At 40.5% G+C, this 27,035-nt stretch overlaps 1 protein-coding gene and 1 long non-coding RNA gene across 8 annotated transcripts in view; one reads left to right on the forward strand and one right to left on the reverse strand.

Moving 5' to 3' along the window:
• The window catches only part of CDYL2 (chromodomain Y like 2), a 58,179-nt gene extending 45,218 nt beyond the window's left edge, over positions 1–12,961 (forward strand). For both annotated transcript variants that reach the window (XM_032701020.1, XM_032701019.1), the window contains exons 4-7: positions 686–858; positions 5,294–5,504; positions 6,119–6,262; positions 8,464–12,961. In XM_032701020.1, the coding sequence (XP_032556911.1) occupies positions 686–858; positions 5,294–5,504; positions 6,119–6,262; positions 8,464–8,622 (687 nt within the window). In that variant the 3' untranslated portion in view covers positions 8,623–12,961. The remainder of the gene's footprint in view (positions 1–685; positions 859–5,293; positions 5,505–6,118; positions 6,263–8,463) is intronic.
• LOC116793285 overlaps positions 1–27,035 on the reverse strand; it is a 93,402-nt gene that overhangs the window by 44,270 nt on the left and 22,097 nt on the right. For all 6 annotated transcript variants that reach the window (XR_004359434.1, XR_004359431.1, XR_004359429.1 and 3 more), the window contains exon 2: positions 18,220–18,322. This is a non-coding gene — a long non-coding RNA (uncharacterized LOC116793285). The remainder of the gene's footprint in view (positions 1–18,219; positions 18,323–27,035) is intronic.

Below are 27,035 nucleotides of genomic sequence, written 5' to 3' on the forward strand. Positions count from 1 at the left end.
TTTTCTACAATACCAGCAGCTCAATTCTATATGGATTTTGATTCAGTTTGATTTATGGTGCAATTAATAACCTGATTCGGTTCTAAAACAGAGTCAAAATGTCTCTTTCAAGGGACTTTTTTGCTTGAACTTCTGTAGATTGTAACAATGTCACTGACCATAGAACAATGAATATTATATTTGTTATGTTGATGTATGTGATGTCCTCTTGTCCTGCTTTGCTCTGATTGAAGTCAGGTAAACCAAAGTAGTTGTAGAATTGAAAACGGGTTTCTAGATTTTGCTGACAACATGTTGAGGGGACTGACAGGCTATTGCTGTGATAACCATGTTCCTGAGGATGCAGTGATGTACACTGAATGTACCCAGTGAAAAGAAAAAAATGGTATTTGAAGTGATTAAATTGCAATCAAATAGCATAAGCTGGCTAGAATTTCCCCTCCAACAAAGAACAGCCAAGTCCCAAAAACTCTTTGAGCGCCAACAAAGCCAAACTGCCAAACAGAAAATAGTTTGCAAACTTTCAGTGTTATCAGTCTGAGTCTATTAAAATGATATATAATTGATGTAAGTATTAACAGTGCCCAAACTTTTAAGTCTCTCAAAATCAGTAAGGTTTGTACAAGTAGGGGGATGATATTGCCACGGCATGCATGTCGAATTGTTTGCTTTTCTTTATCCACAGATCATGAAGGAAGTTCGGAGAGCATTGTGCAATGCATCAGCTGATGACAGTAAACTCTTACTTCTCAGCGCAGTGGGAAGTGTTTTCTGTAGTGGCCTAGATTACTCATATTTAATTGGCAGGTTATCCAATGACAGAAGAAAGGAAAGCACTAGGATTGCAGAAGCTATAAGGTGACCCAAGCTTACCTATGATCTCTAAATTATGAAATGCAGTGTGTGATTATAAAGATATTTATCGGGTCCAAAAATGTTGTATATTGAAGTGTTGATTGCATTCTAATTACAGTCCTGCAAATTTGTTTAGTAAGCAGAAACTTGGACCTTTCCTTATTAGAAAAGAAAGCACATTTTTTTCCAGTGCTAATATCCATAGGGATTTATTTATTCAAATTCTCTGTATTTAATATTTCAATCATTACTCCAAATTCAAATACAACTTTGTTGTTGTTTTTTCCAAATTTGCTATTGACTCATTTAATGTCCTAAAGTGGTTCCTGAAAGGCAGATACTTTACTTGTTTTAATGCTCATCATTTTAAATGAATTTCAGTCCAAATGGGAATCCATGGTTTACTCATGCTCTGTTGAAATAGCAGTCTGCCACTGTATTTCAGAACCTTATTAAAAGGGTCTCCACTCTTTTTCTTAAAATTTAAATTACTTCATATATATGTAAATGTAGTTTTATTTTTGTAACTAAAATGTGACTTTCCTCATATATATCACATTACCTTAATAGAAACCCAGAGTTTATGACATGCAGTCTGCAAATCAATCTGCACAACACATCACCAAATATTCCATTATCCACAAGGTAGATCTCCCAGTATAAATCAACTTTATTCCACTAAGGCCAATAGTATTTCACGTATCAGGAGAGGGTTTGGTCCCTTTTTTTATCCCCATTTCCTGCAATATTCTTTTGAGGACTTTAAAACTTTATGTGGCAATTCTACAAAGGAATATTAAAGAATTTGTTTTACAACAGATCTCTATTTTGGATATATTCGTATAACGTTATATATATATATATTAACATAATAATAACATAACATATTAACCACCAGTTATCTTGGTTGCAACTACTGCAGATCAGTTTGGATTCTTGGCTTAACTATTTTGAAATTCTCAAAGCAGTAATTATTTTGAAAGAATTTTAAATGTTCTTCTTAAATGTAATCAACTATGATGTATTTTTAAGACCCTAAATATGCTTGAATATTATGTGGTGATCCTTTAAAAAAGAGAAGCCCTTTGGAGAACACATCCTAATTTTACTTTTTAAAGTGAAGGGGTTTTAACAATGCAGAACAAAAACAAAAGTGAGGAAGAAAATCACTTATTCTTGTTTGAAAACACTCAAGAGTCTCCCAGAAGATACAAATATTATTTTTGTAAATACTGTGTAGTTAGGTATTGTTATATATGTTTACATTTCTCTGCACACATCTAATACACAGGTATACTTATCAATTCAACATTTAAATGAGTATAAGCCAGGCTGTGATCCTCAGTTTTCCCACCCTTGGACTCCCAGTACACTCCTGAAATACTGGTACAATGTTCTGCTCCCCGTCAAGAATGTCGGCCTCAGGCCCACTGAAAGGAGATTTTTATTGTACTTCTGGAAACAATGCCCTACGTTTTCCATTTAGCACTCTCTGTGCTTTCTGTGAACAAAGGACTCAACTCATGGAAAATACACTGTAATAAGAGAAGAGAAAAATGTCCATGGCTTTGCCAGTGGTTTGGATGTCCCGAAACACACCAACAGATCTCTGCCTCCAGTGCTTTACAGCGAGTTAGAGTTGTGTCAGAATGGAACTGAAATCTCAATTATCACGTGTTTCCACTCTCCAAAGTGTGGCTCTCACACACCAATCCCAAGTTCCCAAGCTGAAGTTTAAATCCCCATCCCAGGAGTGGTCCGTTCGTTCCTCCCGTGTCCTCACCCCCTGTGGCCCTGCAGCTCCTCCCAGGCACTGCTCACAGATCCCTCAGCCTGAGCTGCACATCCACATGTGTGTCCTGGAGCAGGGAAAAGCCAGCCAGACAGGCCTGCAGAGCCCTGGAATCAACAGGCTCACTGGAAGGCATTCCCAGCCCCCGTAGTCAGCTGGGCACCGATACCTGGGACACAACGTTCTGGGGGTGCTCAGAGGAAAACAGACAAGGACAACTTTGCTCACTCAGCTTCTTTATGGCCCTGGACTTATTTAGGAGCCCTGACCTGCAGCAGAGCCCTGCAAAGAACAGACGTGTCTGAGCATCCCAAATCGTATTCCATGGTCAACTTCCCGGATATCCTCTGGCAAAACCAAAAGCCTTCTGCATGTGACACTTTTTCCTGTCTTTTAGCCTCTGACTCTACTCTGCAAGAACATTTACCATTTTAAATCCTTTTCAAAGACTGCTTTGAATTAAAACAAGGATCTTGTAGCCCAGAAACTCCATGAGTGAACTTATGGATTGGAAACATGGAATCGTGCCGGGTTCAGGGTACAGTGACAACTCACTGGAACGAGTAACGTACCAAACAGGGACACAGATCACTGCAGTGCTGTCACTGCAGCTTCTCTTCACCAAATGCAGGCATTTGCTCCTCTCATAATCTCCCAGTATTGCAGCCTTCCACTCCATCCTGTTGGTGCCATGTTCCATATCCATGCATTGTACCCCCCTCTGTGCTCCCCACCCTTCCCTCGTGACAGACGCTCGTTGTGCCTTCTCAGTGCCCTGTTCCACTCTCTCCCCATCTCCAGGTCCTCCCTTCCTTGCTCACTCATGTGAAGTTTTCCTTCAGCCCTTGCCCTACATTAATATGTTCTGCTTTGTTCTTCCTCCCCATTATCTGTTTCCTCTCCATATCCCTAACTGCTTTTCCATATTCACTTCCAGTCCCATTTATCACCATGATTCCTGCTTTTCTCCATAACACTGTTTTTATCTGCCTCCACTTGGTCCTCAGATCTACTGCCACCATTTATCCTTAGTGTGCTTTCTTTTTACCTGTCATTCATCACATCCCTGTTCCCAGTCCTGCTTGGAAGGCTCACTTGCTTAACTACTGAGGTTCTCAAAATTCTGGAATTAATGAGGTGCAGTGATCCACAGTCATTACTCAACCATAAACAACGGAAGAAATAATGAGATAAGGGAACAGCATTGTTTCTGCAACAAAAATGAGCCACAACTCTCCTTATCCCTGCTCTCCTTTAGAAAGAAATGGTCTAGAACAGACAAAACCAATGTTCCGTATTTCCCTCTCTTTGTCTTGACACCGATCTCCTGGTTTATTACTCACTGTGAACAGAGCTGCATCAATCAATTCTCTATTTTTCCATGGTCAAAAATTAACTCCTTACTAGACAGCCTGAAAACCAGAACGCATTCATTGAAAACATAATTCTTGAGTCGCCTCAGACTCTTTGTTCTCATTTAAAATACAGCCCAGTCCCCACATGGGCTCTCCAGCCTGCAAAGCCCACCTGTTCTCAGGTACAGAATTCTGGCTCCTTTTGACCTCAGTGGGAGACCTGCAACTCATCCAAGGGCACATTTGACAAAGTGTTCTTTCCTAAAATGTCTCAGCAAAGATGCACTCTGGATCTAATAAATACCCAGTGCAGGAACAGACTCTCCTCTTTTGGTTGGAATTTGATTTATACAGGTCTCTTTTCCAAAGTAACGGAGCATCTCGTTTGCCTCCATATACCTGCTGTGCACTGAGCTGCTGGAGCCCATAATTTGCCCACAATTACACTCATGCTTTTCCCTAATTGCTGTAAAGGCTGTTCCATTCAACAGATGCCTTTCCACAGTTGCTGGTAGGTAACATTTAAAGTTACCTCATTGCACAGAATTTAACATATTCAAGTTCGTTCATCCAGATGAATCCAATGACATTTACTTCCCCATTATTTCTCATCCTTCACATTTACTGGTGTGGGCAGGCAAACGCATCTCCTTTGTAATGGCTTTGCTGAAGACATTTGCAATGAAGACACAACAGATCTCTTGCCTAATCCCTTCCCTGTTCAAGCATTTCTCTTCTCTGGCTCCTCTTTGCTCCTCTTGTTCTTTCTGCTGGTGTGCCATAAACATTCACTGTCTCCCAGTCCATTGATGGGACTTGCAGGAACCTTTGACACAGGATCATGAGAGAACTTCTCAAAAAAAAAATAAATATCCAGCAATCCACCTGTGAGTTTCCTGTCTTCCACATTTCACCACCAGCCAAAGCAGCCACCAGCCACTGTGGAGCAAACCAAGAAGCGCTGCGTGTACAAACTCCTGCGTTGCTGGTCCAGAAGGAAAACTAAACCCAACCAAACCTTTGTGCAAAAAGTACAACAGTCAGGGCAGTCCACTTCATCAGTTCATATACAACATACACCAAACTATGCAAATCCCAGGTACTCAGAAAGATTAAATAGCAAATTAGAAAGTATCTCGCAATTCTGACCTCATAAAACTGGGCCATGGCATTTAGTGTGTTCATCTGTGGTTCTAATTTGTTTTCAGATTAAGTACTTTAAACTTGGGTATTTATCTAAGTGTTAACTTCTGAATTCAAGATCTCTCTTTTATTTTTTTTTTTATTTTAGGGATTTTGTAAAAGCTTTTATTCAGTTTAAGAAGCCAATTGTGGTTGCTATCAACGGCCCTGCTCTTGGGTTAGGAGCCTCTATTTTACCACTCTGTGATATCGTTTGGGCAAGTGAGAAGGCTTGGTTTCAGACACCATATGCAACAATCCGACTCACTCCAGCTGGCTGCTCATCATACACATTCCCACAAATTCTGGGTGTTGCACTGGTAAGGTTTTCCACCTCGAATTGCTGAAGAACCTTTCATAAATTCCTGTTCTTCTTTCTCTCTTTGAAAAGTAAACCAGAAAACCACTGTTTTCTCATAATTGTTGTGAATTGAAATGAAATCTGTGGAAAGTTCATCTAACCCCTACCAATTTTCATACCACAAAGTGACCTCAGAATTCAATACACTACACGTGATGTAGACAAGAAAGATTGGACACAGGTTGAAAAAATGAAGATTGTCGACGTCACGGTAGAAAAGTGAAGAAATACATTAGCAGAATAATCTTTCAGAGTCATTGCCTTGTGTTGTGTTAGGATTGGGCAGTAACACAGCCAGATACTGCTCTCTGCTCTCTAAAGATAACCCATAATGATTCCAGTAAAACTGCTTTACAGATTTACTGTTCATGCCAGCACAGTTCTCTTAAATGAAACCCATGCTGTGCTCTGGCCACCTGCACACCCCTTAAATAGCTACTGAAACTCCTTCTAAAGTATTTTGCAGTATGGAAAGATAGGGGGAGAACATTTGTAAATTTGATTGTAAAAATAGCAGGCAAGTATGAAAAAAAAAATGGAAGGGAATTATAACCCAATCTTTTGGTTTCACAGGCAAATGAAATGTTGTTCTGTGGGAGAAAGCTGACAGCACAGGAAGCCTGCAGCAGAGGACTGGTGTCACAAGTGTTCTGGCCAACAACATTTAGCCAAGAAGTGATGCTACGGGTGAAAGAAATGGCATCCTGCAGTGCAGTGGTAAGAAATCCAACTCCTCTGTGATTAAATGACATTTCACAGAGGTAAGGTGTGCTCCCAAGGCTCTCGTGGTGGGCCCTCAGTTTCCACAACCATACCTGTGAAAGAAGGGTACCATCAAGAAACCTGGAGAGGGATCAGGGGGCTCGTGGGGTTTCTCATTTCTCAGGGGCAGAGAGGGTTGTTCCTTACCCCATGCTTACATTTATTCAGTAGGAGTGGAACCTCCTTACCCCAGATTTTGAAAGGGGATTTTAGAACAGGCTTCCTTCATGAAGGTAGAGGAGTCTGAAACTACACAACTGTCCAGGGAAATCTCTGTAGGCCCTGTAAGAGAATAGATTTGCCTTTCCCACTGTCCTGGCCTGCCCTGTTTCAGCTGAGTCTGCCTTCTTTTCTGCACCTGCACAGTTCCTGCTGCAGCCCATCCTCCCCAGCTCACCAGAAGGGTAGGATAGTGCCAGCTGAGCTCTGCTGTGAAGGAGAGGTGAGATCCAGACAAGAGGGGTTTGAACACAGTCTGCTCACAGTGTACTATAACTTTCCTTTTGTGTACGCAAAAAATTGCAAGAAAATCCTTTCCTATATTTTACGTCCAAGGCTTTTTTTCCCTTCAGGCAGATACACTACTATTCTGGGCATATCCTTGTTTAAAAAACATGCAGTGAAGGAAGTGATACTGCCTGCAATAAAACTGCACTAATTAAAGTGCAAATTGTTACAGTTTCTTGTTATATTTCCTATGCCTGAAAGTGTCTTAACATCCCTCAGTTTCATTTAAAAGATCTGTTGTAAAAGGAGGTAGAGACACAGGAGATTTTTAATTAAATGAAGTGTAGATTAGATCTCACAGAAGACATTGAGAATGAAACTCTGGAAATGTAGCACAAGTTGATTTGATGATGCTGATATAAAGTGTATTATATGAGTTGGGAAGACCTCTGGGCCTTACTGTGAATTTTTCCTTCCTTTCTTCACTGCTCTTGGCTGTCAGTGAAAAAAGAAAGCCCAGTGCTAAGTTGTGGACAAAGATAAGAGTTAAACCTGTCAAAGACTAGATTTACTCTCAGATCCTAAATGCAAATCAGGCTGAAGTCACAAATACAATTAACAGGATGAGCTCATCCAAGTTCACTGGGGATCCTTGTTCACAAACAGACCAAAAAATGCACAGGTCCCCCCTTGATTTTCTGTTAACACCATTTACTTGAGTTAAAGAGAAACACTACTTTGGAATAGCAGTGCTCTAACCTAGAACAGAACTGGGCTTACCAGGAGGGTTTTGACAAAGCTGAGTGAAGAGTACCATAAAACACTGTATTAGTTTACATTAGATCTTCTGTCCTCCAAAAATCAGTACTGTAGGAATTATTAGTGGTTTTGTTTGAGTAGTTGAATTGCTTGTGAGATACATACTGGTGGTGTATATTTGAGAACAAATTTTAAAGGAATCAATCCGGATGTGCTTAAAAACGGGTCTGGGAAAAATGAGCTGAACTATGGGAGCAACCACAGACCTGCTGTTTGTGCCTTTCAGAACTTGCAGGAATTAATAAGGCTTTGTGATTGGGCTTTCCTTTGCAAAAACCTTGGGTTTTTGTTGTATCTGCCAAGGAAATTTAACTCCAGAACACAGTCAGAGGGGTGCTTGTTTTGCTCAACGCCACCCTTTATAAAACATTTCACTTTTATAAAAATATAAGCAAATAGACTTAAAAAGGGATTTGCACTAAGGGACCTTTCCTATGAATTTCTGGTTTGACAAGGAAATAATACATGAGGGAAAATTGTTAAACGTGATGGACATCCACCTTTGGGTTTCCAGCCCGTTTAACAAACCCCACAGGCCACCCTTCCAGCAAGCAGCCAGTATATCATGGCTCACATTTTCATTTCAGCAGGAGGGAGTTCTGCTCCTTCTAGTGCTTCATGGCAGACCTTCAATAAACCAAGGTACTTCAGAATCCCTCATTCCTTTAAAAACATTGGCACTAACCCATCACCCTCAGACATCCTTAATTCTTAAAGATGCCGACTGTCAGCAAGGGGAGTTGTGGCTATAAATCAAATCTAATTTCTGTGCCCAAAGGAGTTACTTAGATGGTAAAGCAGAGTCAGTAGTGTAAAAATGCTGGTCAGGCCATTATCCATAAAAATTTTTCAGATTCAAAATAAAACACTGAGTCGTGTTTTGGCTTTAGGTGTTGGAAGAGTCCAAATGCCTCGTGCGGAGCTTCCTGAAATCCGGACTTGAAGATGTGAACGAGAAAGAGTGTCAGATGTTAAAACAGCTGTGGAGTTCTTCCAAAGGACTGGATTCATTATTCAGCTACTTGCAGGACAAAATTTATGAAGTGTGATGTCTTGGCCTAACTCAAAGAGTTGTGAACAGAGTCCACCCTGACGTGTTTGAGAGGCAGAGGCGATGCTTCCCTGAGGAATTTGTGACAGTGTGTCCCAGTCCCTGTGCTGGTGTGGGTTTCCTTGTGAGCTACAGCTGCCGTAGCTGGTTTGATTTTGTGTAACCAGGGAGGTGTTCAGTGCACATAATCTCTGCAGAGGCTGCATCTTTCCCATTGCTCATCCAGACACAACTATACATTCCATGTGCTCAGAAGCACCACTGGAGCCCAGTAAGGCTCACCCACCTGGAAGGGTTTATTTCGTCTGTCCTTCTTAACTTATTCTTGCTGTTGCCACACACCTGGGCTGACACAGAGGGCTCAGGCTAAAATCTTGGGTCACCACGATCTCCTGTAGACCCAAACACCATATTTTAGAAATATGTTAATTATTTTTTTGAAAAGTTCTAACAGTGTAATGGAAAAAATCTGATAATTTATATGTATAATATGTAAAGTTAGTTTACAAAAACTACTAGGGTTTTTTTTTTTCTTTGATGAATTTATTTAACTTATTTATTTTGTGTTCATATTCAGCTGTTTATTGATCACAGATCTTATTTTCATACTTCCCTTGACTGAATTAATGGCATCACATGAGAATGCAAACACATTTTTAGCAGCAAACTGAGTAGAAAAATAAAGACTATATAGAGACCCCACAGAATGCTGTGGGCAGTAAACGAAACAGCCACGTGCGTGCTCCTCTGTGTGTAAAATTGTACAAAAAAAATGTAGGAAACAGATTCATTTGCCAGGGTTAAGAGAAAAAAAAGTGGATTCTGAAGCAGTGAGTCCCCCTTAAGTCTCTCTTCACTTTCTGCCTTCTTGAGGAGCACTGAAGGGCTCACCAACAAGATGCTTTATTTCAGTTTACTGTTCCTGTTATCCGGTGTCAGTAACAGGGTGAGTGGTGCCGGTCCATGGCATCGTACTGTTTTTCAGGTTTCAACATCCCTTTTGGTCTGAAGTCTAAAAGCAAATCCTTATGAGCCTTAGTCTAGCTGCCTGATTCCTCAGGTGTGAGATAATTTCTGCTCTGGAGGCCTTTGGGTGTGGGCCAGCAGTTTATACAAGGTGCTAGGCATTGACCCGAGCGGAGGGAGAGGTTTGGTTTTGCTTTCCCCAGCTCTCCACATCTGGCCACCCCCAACCCCACCTGGTACAACTTAAGGCTCTCCATAAAAGCAGTCCATGGGAAACGAGGAAAATCCAACCTGCTCTTTTAGAATGTGATCCCAGTACTGTTCAGTGACACTGACTGACTTCTGAACACTGGATCTCTCTGCGTTCTTTCCCGCTAGGGAGGCAGTTCCTGTGGAAAGGACACGAGCCTGCTCTGAGACTTCACCTGCCATTTTACTACGCCCAAATTAAAACCTCTTGAAGCAGAAGCTTTGCACATTTGTTTGCTTTGTAATTTGTGCACTTGCTCCCCATCCTTGAGCTCGGTGACTTTTTATGGTTTAAACCTCTGCAAATGAGGCTGCTCAGCTTTCTCCCTCTTAGTTGTTTCCATGAAGAGTTTCAACAAAGCTTTTGTAAAGGTAACAAACAGGTGATTACAGTAAATAGGAGCCTTCAACACATTAATGTAACATTTCTTTTGCCACAAATAATTAGAAGTGCTGTTTCTATGGCCTAATTGTACCACTGAATTTTACCCTAAGGGCAGAGGTTCTCACGGAAATTCTTCACGAAAAAGACAGAATCTGGTTTCTAATTAGCCTGTTTTTAAATGTTTTTAAACAGAAGCTTATCGAAACAAGCAGCTTATTTTTAAATGGCTGAAAGAGAACTCTTTCAGTAACTGTTTGAAGTGGGAGATGCACCCTTGTTTGATACCAACACTGGTTTTTTTGGCCGTGCCCTGCCAGTTTGGATCCAGGCCACGGGACCCCAGGGCAGGTGCCCATGGGAGTCACCTGGAAAAGAGAGGGATCACCCAAGTGAAAACCACTCCCACCCCCGTGTTTGCACAATCAGGCCTCCGGCTCGTGACTCCAGAACACAAAGCAATGGAAAGTACCACAATTCCTCCATTTCCTTTCGTTCCTTTCTTCCCGTCCAGAGAGCCATAACTCCCAGTCACGTGTCGGTAGGACAGGAGGAGCTTGATTTCAATCCTGTGCTTAGGTTTTGTAGATAAATCCAGCAGGATTGCTCAGCAATGGGAAGGAACGAGGTCCGAGTGAGACTTGGGAACAGAGGAGAATCTTATGTTGTTCCATCTTTGAAACTGCACCATTTCATCTGAATTTTCAGATATCTGTATCTTAGCATTTTTTATGACAAAGGAATGGTTGAAATACATTTTCTATAATTATTTTTCCATTAAAGCAAGCGCTAACCATAGTTAACATTTTTAATTATTCATATCTATACAGTTACAATCTAGTTTTCACGGAATCTATTTTCCCTTCAAAAAAAGAGTAATAACAATGTTGAAAACGTCTTTTCCAGTATTTAAATATCAGAATCGGAATTTTCTCCTGTGTTTCTGTCCTTACTAGGTATTCAGATATCTAGATGTACTGTACATATTAGTCTGGGTACCTTTACTAATATTCACAGTATTTAAGATGAAAAATGCAATTTGTTGTTTAAGTATGTTATTTTATTCTTGTGTAAATTGTTTTGTACAATCTTTAAAAATCTACAGTTTTGCATTTGTAGATATTAAAGGTAAGCAATTTATTTTGTGTTGTCCTGCATGTATATTTTTGCTGTAGATAAGTGTTGCTTAGTTTACTATTTCAGTACATTTCTGTTTAAATAAATAAGCTTACAAACTTTAATACAGTATATATTTTCAGAATATAAACTTTTATATTTCTGTGGTAGGTTAGGGTATGCGTTTTAGGCAATCTTTTTCACTACTATGAACTGTTCTTTTAATCTATAATATAATGGTTTTGTGCCAATAGTTTTTAATTAGAATGAAATGCTCTTTTAATGTTAGGGATGAACAGACAATTTTGGTTGGGGTTTGTTTTATTTTGGTTTTTTGGGTATTTTTTTATTATTTTGCCAGCCTTTACAGTTTTAAATATAATTTATAAATGTCTTGCATTTGTGAATAAGCCTTACCACTAGGTACAAGAAATCTTTAAAGCTGCATAATTGCTTATGTAGCACTAAGGACTTCCCCAAATAATTGCTGTAAGAAAGTTAGCAAATCAGAGTTACAGGGCCTTAAGTTTTTCTTGTTGAAAAGGATAATACGGGTTGTTTCTCTTGAACAACAGAGGCAGATTGTCAGCATGGGCTTTGTTATATATAAACTGTGCATTTGTGCTCCCAACCATGGTAGTTTAATCTCAGGCTTTGTGTGGCTGGGTCTATAAAAGTCAAATCTGGCTAAAGCCAGCACTCTTTAGGAGACACTAAAGAAGTTTACATAAGAGACTTATAGACAATCTTATCATAGTACATTTGGGTACTCGGTATCCTCGACGTGTTCTCTGTGTCTGCCCAATTAACCGTATGTTTTAAGCCATATTAAATCTCTTTACTGCTATTTTAAATACTACACTGAAAGTCATTCACTTAGAGCTTGCTTACTCACACACGGGATTTCGATTTTTAGCGAATAAAAATGTTTATGCCTTCCATAAAAAAAAAGAAACAAAGGACCAAAGAACTGCATTTATTCTGACAAAGCATTAGTTCCTTCGCCGGTGAACTGGTTTGACGTTTGTACTGAAAAAATCAAAGAGTCTCTTTCTGCTACAAACACTGCATCCTCATCCATGTCAGGTGTAAGGGGGAAAGGTGTATCCACTGACCGATTGGGAAAGGAGTGATGTTCAGCTAGGATGGCATGTCTATTGGTAAGGCTTATTACCAAACCTCGGAGATGAAGCAAAGAACCAAAAATTCCACGAGTTACGTCAATGTAAATTTATTTTCAGAACTTGCACAAATAATTAATCGTAGAACTTTGCAAATTAGGCCCTTAAGTTATTTTGTCAGAATGCCATGGAACAGACTAAAACAGTTTCTAATATTTGTAACAATGAGTACATATTATAATATTATAAGGGTACAGGCACCCCTATATCACAGTGTTGTAAATATTTTCTGAAACTGGTACAGTACTGAGGGACTTGTATCTTCTGATATATCAAATATTGACTGTCTAGATCAAATTGTACACAATTTATTTGTTGATGGTCCTGTAACTAGTGTATGGACACATTTCTGGGTGCCTTAGAAGTTGTATTTTTCATGTGTGTTAATATGCAGTATTTATACATTGTGAGAAGCTGCTTTGAATAAAAACATTGAAACTTCATTTCAATGCAGTGATTTTCAGTTTTACATAATCAGAATGAATGTGGTGAGTGGTGGCCATTCTAGATGATAATGCTGTTCATGGGCTGTGCCTTTTCCAAGAGAGCAGGAACAACGGGCTTTTTAAAAGACAATTATTTTTCCAAAGGACAAAAACCCTAAAAGACAGTGCAGTAAGAACTCTCTGAAGTCAATCATGGTCCATCTCATTTATCATTTCTTGATCCAAATCCAAGAAAGCTTTGATCATATCCAAGAAGACCACCCAGAAGTGTCTTATAAATGCACTTCTAGGACACCTTCCCCATTTTCACTTCCACTGTTGGACATGTGCACATCACCTAAAGCACATCTGCCCACAACCAGCTGCCGAGGGCAGGATTTTGGCTCCACAGGAGGGAATTTGCTGTTGAAGAGATTATTTGCCAAGGGAGGCCAAGATTCAGCCCAGAAGCAGGGTGAAGGTGGATCACCCTCTGGTCCCTGTGCAGGGACACCGATGGGATTCCTGCCATGGGCCTCGTGTGTACCAGGGGATCCTTTGGCTGTAGCATCTGGGAATGCTGTTTCCAACCAGGTATCTCCCATGATTAGAAGGGTAACTGTAAATAGCTTCTGCCTGGGGCAGAAAAGGAAGGATATTTGGACAGGGAGCCAGCGTTTGCCAAACCACCTGTACAACAAGGTCTGAGAAAATGACCTACACTTGAGTCAAGGGACAACAATTATGGTCTAGGAATTATGTTGGTTGGCTTTAAACTGAGAGACACTGTTAGTAAAAACCATGGTCTGCTATTTAGAGCAGAGGATTGAGCAATTTAGTCTTGCTTCACTATCAACAAATCCAATTATTTATTACGGCGACTCTTGTCAGGAATTAACTTATCGTGGCTTCCACTGGACTGTGAGCAATGTGCACATGATGAACACCTTTCCTAACCCTTGTAGTGAGAACTTTGGGTCTTAACACAGATTGCCAACATGTGAGTTTCATTTGAAATAACTCATTTTTAAAAGAAAGCAAAAATTCTTTAAAATTAAAAACTCCGTCCAAATATTTTGGGGGAGTCAAGGGTTTTGTAATGCCAGTCCTTGTTGCAGTAAATTAATACACAAACATATTACATGGAAGAGGAACCAATTAAGAATATATAAGGTCTACAAATTTAAACAAACAAAAAGCCTGTCTAGGAATGGCATGTATAAATTGCAGGTATTAATCCCACTTAAGATATAAAAAGAACTCAAACAGGTCAAAGCTCCACATAAACTAAGACATGCCATTGAATCCTGTTGGAATAACAGAAACAATACTGCATATGGGAAGAACAAGGAGAGGTTCTGAGAGAAATGCACAGCAGATGAAAGCATGTGAGAGAACCAGAAGGACACCATTGCACAGACTGGGAGAGTTCAAAGCAAATCAAGTGTCAGAAGTTGGACTGGGGACAGTTTGGTTGCAAAGGGAAAAGTCAGGGTGAGATTCTGGATGAAACAGCAGGAATTTACCTCTTCTTGGTGTCTAGTTTCTCATGAAACCCCCTCAGAATTTAATCAAACATAATGCATCTCTGCTGCCTGATTTAACCCCAAAACCGATCTCCAGTCATAGCGTGGAGATTTTCAGATTACAAAGAAAGCCAGACTAACAGCCCCCTCTAGAATTCAAACCACTTGAATTGTTCTAGCACCATTTTGCTTTAATTTATACTCTTTCCTTGGCTTTACAAAATTTGCTCATTATAAATGTATAATAAAAAACAGAACCATTAAAATTGTTAAATTCCAATTATTAAGTCCATGTGGCTTCACACAATGATTTTGATCTGGGACTGTCAGAAGTTCTGTGGGACAAAGAAGAACTTTCATTTGGAGAAAAGGAAACAATTTATAAGTTAAACTGTATCACCTTTCCTTTAGCACTTCCAGACACTGGTGTCACTTGAACAAATCCAATGGATCTAAGTCAAAAGCCACCAGCACCAATGGAAATCCTCCTCCTGACTTCACCTGCTTCTAGATCAGCCCCTGTGGCTGACAGATACCACAACAAAGTCCCTCACAGTAATAGTACAGGGAATGTGTGTAGCCATCTCTTGAAGAGATAATGTGGCTCTGATAAGAATGACATAATTAGCACTGGAGGAAGGATTCCATATCCTTAGTTCAAAATTTAACAGCAGTGTCTGAAATTTTGTATGAATGTCAATATTTTCAGTGTTACTGCTGACTCCTGTTAGTAGAAATACTTGCTCTGCTGTGCTTTAACCTTCCTCAACTCTTCAGTCACATTTATCAAGTGTGTAACACAACATCTGTGAAACTCATTTTATACACTGGTCAGAGACAGAAATATGTTGGGGAACATATTTAAAGAGAAGGGTGAAAATGCTCTTTGCAACTTCAAGTCATGTTTGAAACGGGGGCTGTTGAACTGCTGCTTTCTCCTGAGATGGGAGATAAAAAGCTGCTTCCAACATTAGAGTTTCTGGAATGAAGACTGTTTTAAAGGCTAAGCAGCAATCCTGACTTGTTAGGGCTGAGTTAATTACTATCATCTAGAAATAAGTTATTCACAGTCATCCAGAAAGGTTTCTGATGTGTCTGTAAGTATAATTTCTACGACTCAGAAAAGATCAGCCATTCCCCACTGCTGCCCTTCCAGCCGCCCGGGTCTGCCACACGCTGCCCACCAGGCTCTGGGGTATTCACTTCCTACAAGAGGTTCACTAAAAGGATAAAGGAATTCACAAAAAGCTCTTCCCATGGATAATTATTCAAGACCTGCATTATCTTAGCCTCTCACTTGTTTAGTTTGTATGCAGCTGCAGCAAGTCGGTTGTCAGGGGCTCAGACTCTGGCAAACAATCCTCTTCAAGTCCAGTTTTTGTCCATTAGGCTCATAATGAGCAACAACTCCAAACTCCTGCCAGCTGCACTGCCAAGGGATGCCCTCCTGGTCCAAGGACAAAGGGCAAAGTGTGGCTTTGCTGGTTGGCAGCAGCATCCCACTGGTTGGAGTGTGGAGCTGGCAACTGCTTGACTCTGATCCTCCCTTTATTTCTAAAAGCAAGCCTTACTAATATCTTTTTTCCTGCCATAATGACCTTCCATCACTCCTTTGCACAGGGCTGCTCCTGGAATGATGTCCAAAGCCATGTCCATTTATAGTCCATTTATGAACTATAAAGGAACCTACAAGTTCCTCATGCCCATGACCATCCGAGAACATCACTGGACATGGTGCTGGAACACCCACCCCATCCCCATTCCCATCCCCATTCCCAGGCTGGGCCTGCCTTCACCAGACCAGAAAAACAGGATGTTTTATTCTTCAGGTATTCACATGTAACAGGAAGAAACAGACTTATTTCCCTGGATGCTAATGTGATGCCAGCTGGAAAGGAATATCCCAAAGCACATTAGACTTGGTAGGATTCATCTTCCATACATGTCTGTGACTAGTCAGGACTGTCCCTCTCTAAAGGAGGGTTTTTAAATAAATGCATTTTGTCTAAAAACATACTGAACAATTAAACTGAGTAGGCTGCTCTAGAGCTGATTTGAAAGGCTCAAACTTTTCCCAACCGTTTCAAGTCTGAGAAAATCCACCAGCTCTCCATTTGTGATTCAAGCACTTGGTAAACACACTCCACAACTGCACCATGGCTGTGTGCCAACAAAATGGTGAGTCAGCAGGCAGGGGAGGGAATCAAGTGTCAAGAATGCATTTAACCCTCACTCAGAGAACACTTTTCTTACCAGCAGAACAAAAACAGGCCATAAAATGCAAAAAATTACTGGAAGTTTTTTCCTCCACTAATGAAGGCAACCATTGCAATTTTCTTCCACCTTTACAGGAGCTCTCAGGTTTTAAATTAGGACAAATGCTGAAGTAAACAGCAAACTGATGAGAAAGAGGTTCATGAAAACATATCTGTGCAGTCCTATGATCCCTACTCTGACAAAAATCCCAGTGATAATCCTGGGAAGGCTGAGTGCTGAAGGGCTTCATGAGAGCATTAGAATCAATAATACTAAATACTCACACGGGTATAAAAAGGAGTACATTTTCCTAATGAAAATACAGTTCAACTCATGTGTCCTATTCCCAAAGGAGTATCTGTGCATGCTACTGTGCTTCACAATGTTCTTTGTGGAGCGTTTGATGAAATCATGAGATTTTCTAAATCATTTTTAAATTAATCCCTCTTAAGAAATTCCCCACTGAAGCATCACTTTGCCTGCTCACTCTAGATACTCTATTCAGGAAGGAAAAAAAAAAAGCATAAAAAGATTGAGGATTAAAAAAAAAAAATTAAAGGAATATTTGAAAGAGGGCCCACTCTTCCACCTGAAGGTTTGAACACTCATTTACAAGGTTGTTAAACACTGCCAAACCAGAATGACAGCATTTTATACCTACCTTCTTACTCTTCACAGGTGTAAATAACCACATTGGACACCTGTGGAGGAGGGGAAAGGAGCAGGAGGAAAAAGACTCCAGTTGTTACCTTCAGAGTGTTAGTTGAGGGTCATTACAGACGAGCTGTGAATCTCCAGCTCACCCCCAGTAGGGAACAGACCCCATTTCCAGTGAAAGGCTGAGGACAGGCAGCTCAGCCTAGGAACACCCACACAAAGGAAGAGTTTTGTCACAATTCTTGCCCCACTGAGCTCCATGGCCTGAGCCACCTTCTCCAGGAACTCGACTCAACAGCCAGGACCATCCATTTAAAGCTGGATTGTCCTGCCCTGGTTAAACCTGGGCACAGAGCAGGATTAGTTTGTACACACGTCCAACATGTCCAGGGTGGGAATGCTCACAGCAAGGTTCCCTGCACAGATCTTGGGAAGTCCTTTCTCCCATCTAAAAACCCTCACAAAGCCTGAGCTGGAAGTTTTAGACAAAACCTTCACCTGTGGCATTGAGACAAGCCCTGCCAAGCAAGGCCTGCTGGAGTGCTTGGAAAGACTTTCCCCCCAGCCTTCAGCTCTGCCTTTCTCCCAGCTGTTGGCAGCTGGGGCAGGGGCTGCACGTTGGACAGACACAGGTGAACCAAAGAGACACATTTGAGCTGACTGTGAGCTCAAACAGCTGACAAAAATATAGGACATTGAAAGATGGCAATGTCCCACTGAGGAACACAGCAGCAAGGAGGTTATCTCTTCAAACACCACCTTCCCTCCACCATGACTTATGGACTGGAAACACAGTCTGACCAAAGCATAATGAGATGGGAAACTCATGTCACTCACTGTGAAGGATTCTGTCACTCATGGAGAGAACCAAGTCCTGCTGAACTTCAATTCTGAAAGCAAATTCCCCATCTATTCTGCTCGATTCCTCCATCTGAGATTCCTAAAGAGGAATGGGAAAGACTGTCAGCTTGCAGCTTATGGAGGAAAATCACAACACATCTTTCCTGTCTGCAGAAAGCTCTAAGTGATCTTCCATCATTATCACAGCACTAATTCCCAGAAACCCTGCAGAGCTCCAGAACTCTCCAGAGCACTGTGTACCCAGCACTCCTCCATCAAAAACTGTCTTTAAAAAATAAACTAATAAATTCCAGTTACAAATAGACATTTCTTTGTCCATTCTCACGCTCCCAAACCCAAACACCTCTTTGGTTTTCTGTGTGGACATCCCTGGGAAATGTGAGATCCACAGGTCATTGCAGTTTACGTGCTTTGAACCTACTGAACCCATCAGGAGAGTAAGAGCCCAAACGAAATGACACATGCAGTGGCACCACAAGACTAATGCAATTGTTGATTAAGCAGCAGAAAAATCTGAACACTTTACAGCTTGGTGGCTTGTTGTATGAAGGCTCTTCACCTAAGAATGTGAGTTATTGTTGAGAATTTTATTTATATAATCTGTTCCATTTTTATGCAGAAAGCATTAGCAGCGACTGTTTTAAATAATTTCAGATACTCAGCACTAAATAAGTGGCTCACTTTCAAGAACCAACCAAGAAAAAACATTCCACAGAATGTCATCTGTTCCTTTAGAAGGGGAGTTGTATTTCATCAGCATGGATGCTTAAGTGGAATAAGGCTCAGTATGGGGACTGTTTTCAGCAATAGTTGTTAATTAAGTAGTAAAGTACTAATAAAATGTTTAGGCAGGTTGCATTTAAATAAGACTATAATGATATGTAATTACTCAAAAAGAGTGCCAAAACCATTCTGCAATAGACTGTGTTCAGTTTTCATGCCCTGCCCAAATCCATTTGAAAACAGAAAGGATTCCAATGTCCACTGTACAGTGGCCAGGGCACAGGCAAGCTGGGAAACTTCTGCTCTCAGCCACAGAGGAGGACCTTTATTTAAAAGCAAACTCTTAAGTTTCTCTAACAGAAGCTACAGAAATTAAAAGAAAATATTCTTAACACACACAGGAACAAATAAACACAGAGCAGCAGCGAGGCCAGGAGCTCTTCTGCACGGTCCTCATGAAAACCCACCAGGAAAACAAGGAAGAGCCTGTGAGGAAGCACAATCCTCCCTGAGCTCCCCACGGGGGCCACAGCAGGAACCTGGCCCAGCAGGACACTCCAAAGGGGGAGGCACTCAATTCTAAAGGAAACTTGGTGCAAAAGGTACCAAAATGCTCTGCTGCAGAGAGGCCTGGGGAGAGAGGTGCAATTCTCTGTTCTGGGTCAGCAGAAAGTGCAAGAGGCAAAAGGGACTTGGCACAGCCAGGAAGAGTTTCAACCAAAGGAAGATGCAAATATTTAAAGCTGAGAAATGTGTCAGTGGAGATAAAGGCTCAGCAGAAAAAAATAAGGATGAAGTTGAAATGCACAAAACTGCCATCATAGCAGAAATTAAATAAAAGTATGAGGAAGAGAAATGTTTATATCTTAGATATAATTTATATTATTATCTCTAGAAGATAAAAACCAGTGCCACCAAGCACAGAGAAATTTTGATTTTCTAAAGGCTCCTTTTACTGATGACAGTAGTTCTTCACCTGTGGTATAAATGCAGTAAGTAGCTGACAGTCTAATAAGTCCCGAAGTTTCTTGCAGAATCTTTATATTCTTTACAAATCTTTCTATTCCTCAATAATAGCCATTGGTGTCTTTTAGACTAATTAACAACAGGCTGCTGCAAACATGGTCCTGTTTGTTTTTAAATGAAATCAATGTAACATTCCTGTGATTACTATGATGACAAATAGTTTATAAATATGCATCATAATTCTGAAAATTTTAATTTTGCTGTATGTTAAGCTAAAGCCTGGCAGGCCCTTCCAACTTAAACTACTTTATGATTTGCCAACTAACACGGTACATCTCTGCCCCACTAAACACATTTCCTGAGGCCACAATTCCACTTGTTTTTCAGGTGATCTGTGGAATGATGTCGTGGCAGCAATGGGGCTCCTTCCATGGTGAAGAAAACCAGGCATCTCCTCATGGGATTTTCTCAACCTTTGCATCAATGGGAATCAGGTGCCAAATTTACGAAGCTGCTTTGAGAACCTGCCTTTTGTGCCTTCCCTGGCAACCTTTTGGTGTCCTGACAAAGCCTTTGCTCACCTGGAATTGTGCCAGAAGGCCCTTTCAAAATACCAAATTCCCTGGGTTTGGGAGCACTGCCTGACTCCACAGCGTCCACTGAGCCTGTGCTCAGTAATGCAGCTTTCACTCACATTCTTAACATGTCCACGTGTTTAAAAACATTCTTTATTGAAAACAAACCTTCATATCACCTTGCAAAAAACAGAGGTAGGATTTGCAGAGACTTGGATTATTTTTGCCTATGTATGACTTGCAGATGAGCTACAAAATCACTAAACCACAGACTTGGTTTTTAAATTAAAGCAGCTGACCACAGGTCACACACATGAAAATAACTATCTTTTAAAAACAGGAGAAAGGTTTTGTTCATTTGACAAGAATGGTACATTATTTTAGAGATTCCAATCTTACAACTAGAAAAATAGGTCATCTTCAACTGATATAAAAAGATTTATAACCAACCAAGAACAAAAATCCAAACCCACAGGCTTGGAGTGAGGTTCTCACCCTGTAAGTCAATTAATGCTCTAAAATATCCTCATTTCTACTCTGCAAGACCTCACAATTTTCACTGTGGAAAACCTGTGCTTTGAGCATTAAGGAAGATGACATTTATATTATGGGAGTTGGATATGCAGTGGGTTAATGTTCTACTCTGTGAGCACATTACCAAGAAAGAACCTTCCCTTGGCACAAAAGGCACTTTTTTTCCTTTGCATTCAGAAAGCTGATTTCCCCATGTAACTGAGTCATCAAGGAGACTGAGCAGCACCAGCCAAGAAATAAAGATTATGGCATCTGCTGCTGCTCCATTCTGCCCTTGCTTTGGCTCAAACCCCTTTGCACTCAGCCACCACACTCCCTCCAGGATTCCTCCTGTCCAACGTGCACAGAGGTTTGGTCTCCAGATGTGATGATCCACAAAGTGGATCCACTCGCTGTGGGTCACACAAACCTTAAGATTCAGGCATTGCAATGCCAGACAATACAAGATCTGAATTAACAATGTGCAGAATTAGAGCACAGACTCAGGCCATCATTTGATATTAATATATCAAATATTGGTATTATTTGATTTGCTAAATTTGATGCCAGACAGGCCCCTAGAATCCAGAAGTTCGTTTTCTGCAGAATTCTCTGTTATATTTTTAGGAGAATGATGTCTTCCTTTATTTCATGTGGTATTATATAGCCAGTGCTTAGCTACAGAGCAGGATGTTACATGCTGTCAGCTTAGAGCAGTGTCAGTTAAATTCAAGGAACCTTCCCAGACTGATTAGTAAATAACACTAAGTCATGTAATTAAAACAAAACCAAAACAGTAGGAGTGCTGTGATACTGCATTGTCACTATAATCTGACAGAGGTTCGGGATATTTATAGCCACAGTCAGAGGTCAGACAGGCTGCTTGTTTGTTTAAAATACAGCTGAGCAAAAAGGAAAACTTCTCTCACTTAAGAATTCCTAAAACTGAGCAGAGAGTCGGTAAATTCCCCAATTCCCATGTGGCAGCAAAGTGATCAGCAACCCCAAATTCTTTTCCCTTTTTCTTTCCCAGTCCTGGATGTTGGTGCTAAGGGACTTGGCACTGTTAGGTCACATGTTAAGGTTGGGCTCCATGGTCTTAAAGGTCTTTTCCAGCCTAAATGATCCTGTGGTTCTATTACAACAGAGATAAGATCCTAAACCCAGATTTGTCCCCATTGCCAAGATGCTGTGGTAACACAGACAAAGACAGTTCCTGCCCAAGAAGGAGGAAAATTCCCCATCAGAAATGCAGCTATAAATACAGATACATGGAAATTTAATATTGGGCTTGCTGTACTAAAATCAATAAGAGATTTTTCACCAACTGGAATGGAAATAGGATCAAGCCCAGAGATGGGAGATGTGCCAGCTTTGCTCAGCAGCCTCTGCCCAGCCCTTGCACAGTGTCATTTATTACAATCAGCACATCAGAGGGAGGTCTTTAGGATCAATACGAGGCAGAAAGAGATGCAGTAAGTTTGTATGAGATGTAAAAATGGCTTTTGAAGCTGGGGATCAAGAGACAATGAGACAAAAGACAAGCAGGAAGAAGCACAGGTTGGCAGCTGATACAAATCATTACAACTTCAAGAGAACTGAGAAACATCTCCCTGAAAACAGGGCTTAGATACCAACAGGGTAAAGCACAAGGAATGAAGAGGTTGAAAATGGGGTTTTACTTCAAGAAAAGAGGATGGCTGAGTGCTTTTTTTATATATATAAAGGTAATTAGGAGAAATAAAATGTTTCTCTCAAAACTGAGACTTGGAATTACTCAATGGATTTGTTGTCAGTGAAAGGCTTTTGGGGAGAGAGCTTTTAGTGATGTGAAGGGAAGTAGGAACCAGCCTGAACATGAGGGACAGGGTAATGGACTGATTAATTTACATAGTATTTTGAAGCCTGTAAACAACAATTGTTAAAATAAGCCCAGAAATTTAGAAATCCTGAGCATTGAGTGTTCTCAGAGTGCACAGTGACATCAGTAGGCAAAGGAGCCGTTTGTGGCTATCACATGATTGATTTTCACGTTCATTTTTACGAACAGCATTTGGTTCAAAAAATATAAAGATACTTCCACTGTGACCGACAGCAAGACAAATGAATTAGGGGTTGCAAGCCAAAGAGCCTATTTTATCTCAAGAGAAGGGCTGCTTACTCATCTCTAGTCAACAGCCCCTTTTAAACACACTGAAAGTAATTTTAAAACCCCAAGGAATGATGGAATTTAAATGATTTGTGAGGGTGGAAGACTGAGAGGTTTTGCTACATGACCAGTTATTTACCAGAAAAATATCAGATGCTCTATTGCATTGTTTAATCATATTTATGGGAAATTTATTTTTTGCCCCAATGAAACTCCAGCCAATAGAGCTGAGCTCAGACACATCACAGCAGGTCGAATTTGCTCTTCTCGTGGTCACAAACGCATTTCTGAATGAATCAGAACATTCAAATCATCCCAGTGAATCAGTTGGTCCTTCCAAAGAAGTTCAGATGAATTCCAATAAATCAGCCAACTTACAGAGAGGAAACAAGTGAGCAGGTTAAGGTGGTGGGTTTGGCTGTGGGAGATCCAGGTTGAATCCTCTGCTCCAGCCAAATGTGGTGTGACCTGGGAACTGCTTCTGGTCTCAGCCTGCAAAGACACTCAGGCACTTTCCACTGCAGTTCCCAAACCAGACTGAACCCATGAAGCCCCCAACTCCACCAGCAGTTTCCTCTTCTATCCAAATTATCACACTAAACCCCAAAACTGTGCTCAACTGTTCAAGTCAAGAGAGAGACAATAAAACCATGAGCTTTCTAAAAAGCTCAGCTATCAGAAGGGAATGGAGATATATTTTTGTTCTATACATGCACATCACTCCACACTTGTGTTAAATATCTTTTTCTGAGATATTAAAGTTCCTCTGAAAAACAAACAACATCCCACAGACCAACCATTCATCCATCCATGAGAGAAACTCAAATTTCCTGCTCCACAGTTAAGGAAATGCAAAATAAAGTGACTAAGAAATTAGTCACTGAACGAGTCTATTTGTAAATATATTATACATATTGCATGAGTGGTGTCTACAAATCTCTCCTTAGAAAGGGCTTAACTCTATGGACTGAGAACAGATGCAATCCAGGCTCATTTCCACAGGTCAGGATTAGAGCCTTGGACCTCCTGCTGAAATCCCAGACATCTGACCTGCACTGGAGCAGACCCTGAGCAGAGACCAGGCAGATCCTCTCCAGGGAATCTACCAAGGATATAAAGAACAAAATATTAAAAGGAAAATGAAGTCCCCAAAGTCCTTTACTTTAAAGTCAGATCCTATCTGTGGATGTGGGTGAACCTCAGCATTTAGATCCAACACAAGGCACAGAGATGCAAGGGAGCACAAATTTCCATCTGGGCACAGCTCCAATTTTATATTAATAAACTGGCTCTTTCTTGTAAACAGAATCAATATCCTGTTTAAAAGTGATTCTCAGAAGAGCAGGAAATTAGAAAATATTAGTATTAAATTAATCAAACTTCTCTTCATGAAATATTGTTACTGCTAATGGATAAATTTATTTTTTGGTTTTTTCAGTGTATATACACACACACATTGAAAATGTTACCCTAAACATATGAACTATGTGCCCATCTGAGATATACAAAACCTCCACACTTCCTTCTTACTAATGGTGGTTCCATGAACACTAAATAAATGCAATTTCTACTTTCAGAGACCATGAATTTTAAATATGATACAATTTTTCAGGTTGAATCACACACAATAAGTTTCTTTCTGCTCTTTAGCATTTCCCAACAATATCAGATGTGCCTCTAAGAGTAAGAGGAGGGGAAAAAACATTCAGGGAAGCAGAGATTTCCTAAAACATTTTGTTTTATTAGTGGTGAACCAAGTCCCCATTTCCCTGTCCTTGTCAGGAGACATCAGTTCCATCACTGGAGGCACTCTGGTCCTTGGCTGGCATTTTTACATAGCTCAGGAATTTCTAAGCTCTCTACAGTTCTTCCTTTCCAGAAGGGTAAAAACAGTTCCCAGTTTAGAAGAAATGTATCCAGGACAGAAAAAGGCCTCCCTGGGGAAAGAGCAATGAAAGCAGGGACAAGGAGGAAGGGCACAACAGTGAAAGGGGGGGAGGTTTTGGGGAACAAAATGTCCAGAAAGATCACTAATGTGGTTTACCTTGGAACCCTGATGAATATTAAATGCACTCAGAAATTATTATATGGTGTGAATGTGGATAAGGAACATGGACAGAAGAGAGGAAAAGAAAGATTTTGTAGTCTTTCTCAAAATCTAAAATCATACAGAGTCTTCTTCTAAGATGAGAAAAATATCTGCTGAAAACAAATTAGTTTATAAAACAGGCTGACTGTGCAAGTCTAAATTTAACTATAGCATTCATTGCCACACTTTAACACACATCACACCCAGAGAAGGTTGGTTATTTACTCCACCCAGATCATTCTAGATCTCAAAGCTTTGCTCCCTTGCTGCTATTTTAACTTTTGAACTGAAGAGGTTTTTTGCTATAACCTGGGAGGGAAGTTCCCACTTGAGAAGAAAACACCTGGAAATATCAACTGCAGAAACCAAACACCTTGTCAAGAATCCCTTGCAAGACTGAAGTGGTGTTTTATTTACTGAGCCTTTTCCCTTTTGTGCCTGCACATTCATGACCAGCAAGTTTTCACGAGGTCTCCTGGAAGCCCAGGGGGAGAGTTCATTGGGATGCCTTTGAAGCAAAAAGCCAACATTTTGAACTGTGTGTGTGCAAGACCAGCTGTGAACCCCCATGTCCTGCCCTGCAGTGAGATCACTGCTGACTGTCCTGGGAGTGGGAGAGAGCTGTGACAGTTCACTGAATTACTCATTCAGCCCAACATACACCTGGGCTTTTATTACAATGTACAGAATTCACTCAGGGCAAAGAAAGTAAAGCTACTCACAGCCTTCAACATTTCTACCCTTCCACTAACATACTTCAACAGCTTCACATCATCCCTCTTCTCTCTGTTCACCTTTAAAAGGTTTAGGTGTTCATACCATCCAAACTGGAGATTTATGTCCTCAAAACTGGGCACATGAATCTCTGAGTTCTAGTTTGCAGCTCCCAACTTACACACACAAGTAAAAATGCCCACAAATTAAAATATAAGGACTAGAACTTGCTCAGCTGTACTTGCATATTTAGCAAGTGCACAAATAAAGGCAATTTGTTCCAGAAAAGGGAAACATAAACTCCCTTGAACATCCTGCATATGAAACCATAGAGCATGGACAAGTTTCTCTCCTGTTGGGCTCTACCTTTCATAAGTGTTTTAAAATAAACACTAAACAGTAATTGCTTAATGCACCTTAAATATGCCTTTGGGATCCTCTGTGGACAACTGCAGAAAGTCACTAGTGCCACCATGTACTCAATACATTTGAAACACTGACTTCCATTAAAATATCATTATTTTCTATTGTTACCTCTGTCAGCAATAATAGCCAAAGAATATTTGTATTTAAAAAAATTCTCTCCTCTGTGTCATTGAATAAGACTTCAATACAGTTCTTCAATCAATGCAATACAATGGCCATAGAGACACTGTATTTTTTTTTTACAGTCACAACCTCCAGTAAAACCCCTGAATGGGTAGAGAACTTGTAAAATGCCAGGATGCCTCATTATTTTTATGCACTGAAGAAAGTAAAGGGATATAAATACAGCCAAAGGTTAAACCAAACTGTCCTATTTTATACACAAATGCAGGGTGGACATGGCTGCAGGTTTTATGTATGAGGCTACACACAGCAACACACAACCCCACAGACTGGGCAGGGAAAACTGGACTTTTCACACCTTGAAACAAAAATCCAACTTGCCCTCCACAGCCTGAGCTAAGAGCACCCTGGTTGCAGCAGTTCCATGACGTTGTTCCAGGTACAAGGTATGATCTCCCACAGAAAGCCAGCCTGGGAAAGAGGGTTAATCCCAAAAAGTACTAGGAGGTTACAC

The sequence above is a fragment of the Chiroxiphia lanceolata genome, chromosome 13, assembly GCF_009829145.1.
Source record: "Chiroxiphia lanceolata isolate bChiLan1 chromosome 13, bChiLan1.pri, whole genome shotgun sequence".
Classification (NCBI taxonomy): Eukaryota; Metazoa; Chordata; class Aves; order Passeriformes; family Pipridae; genus Chiroxiphia; species Chiroxiphia lanceolata.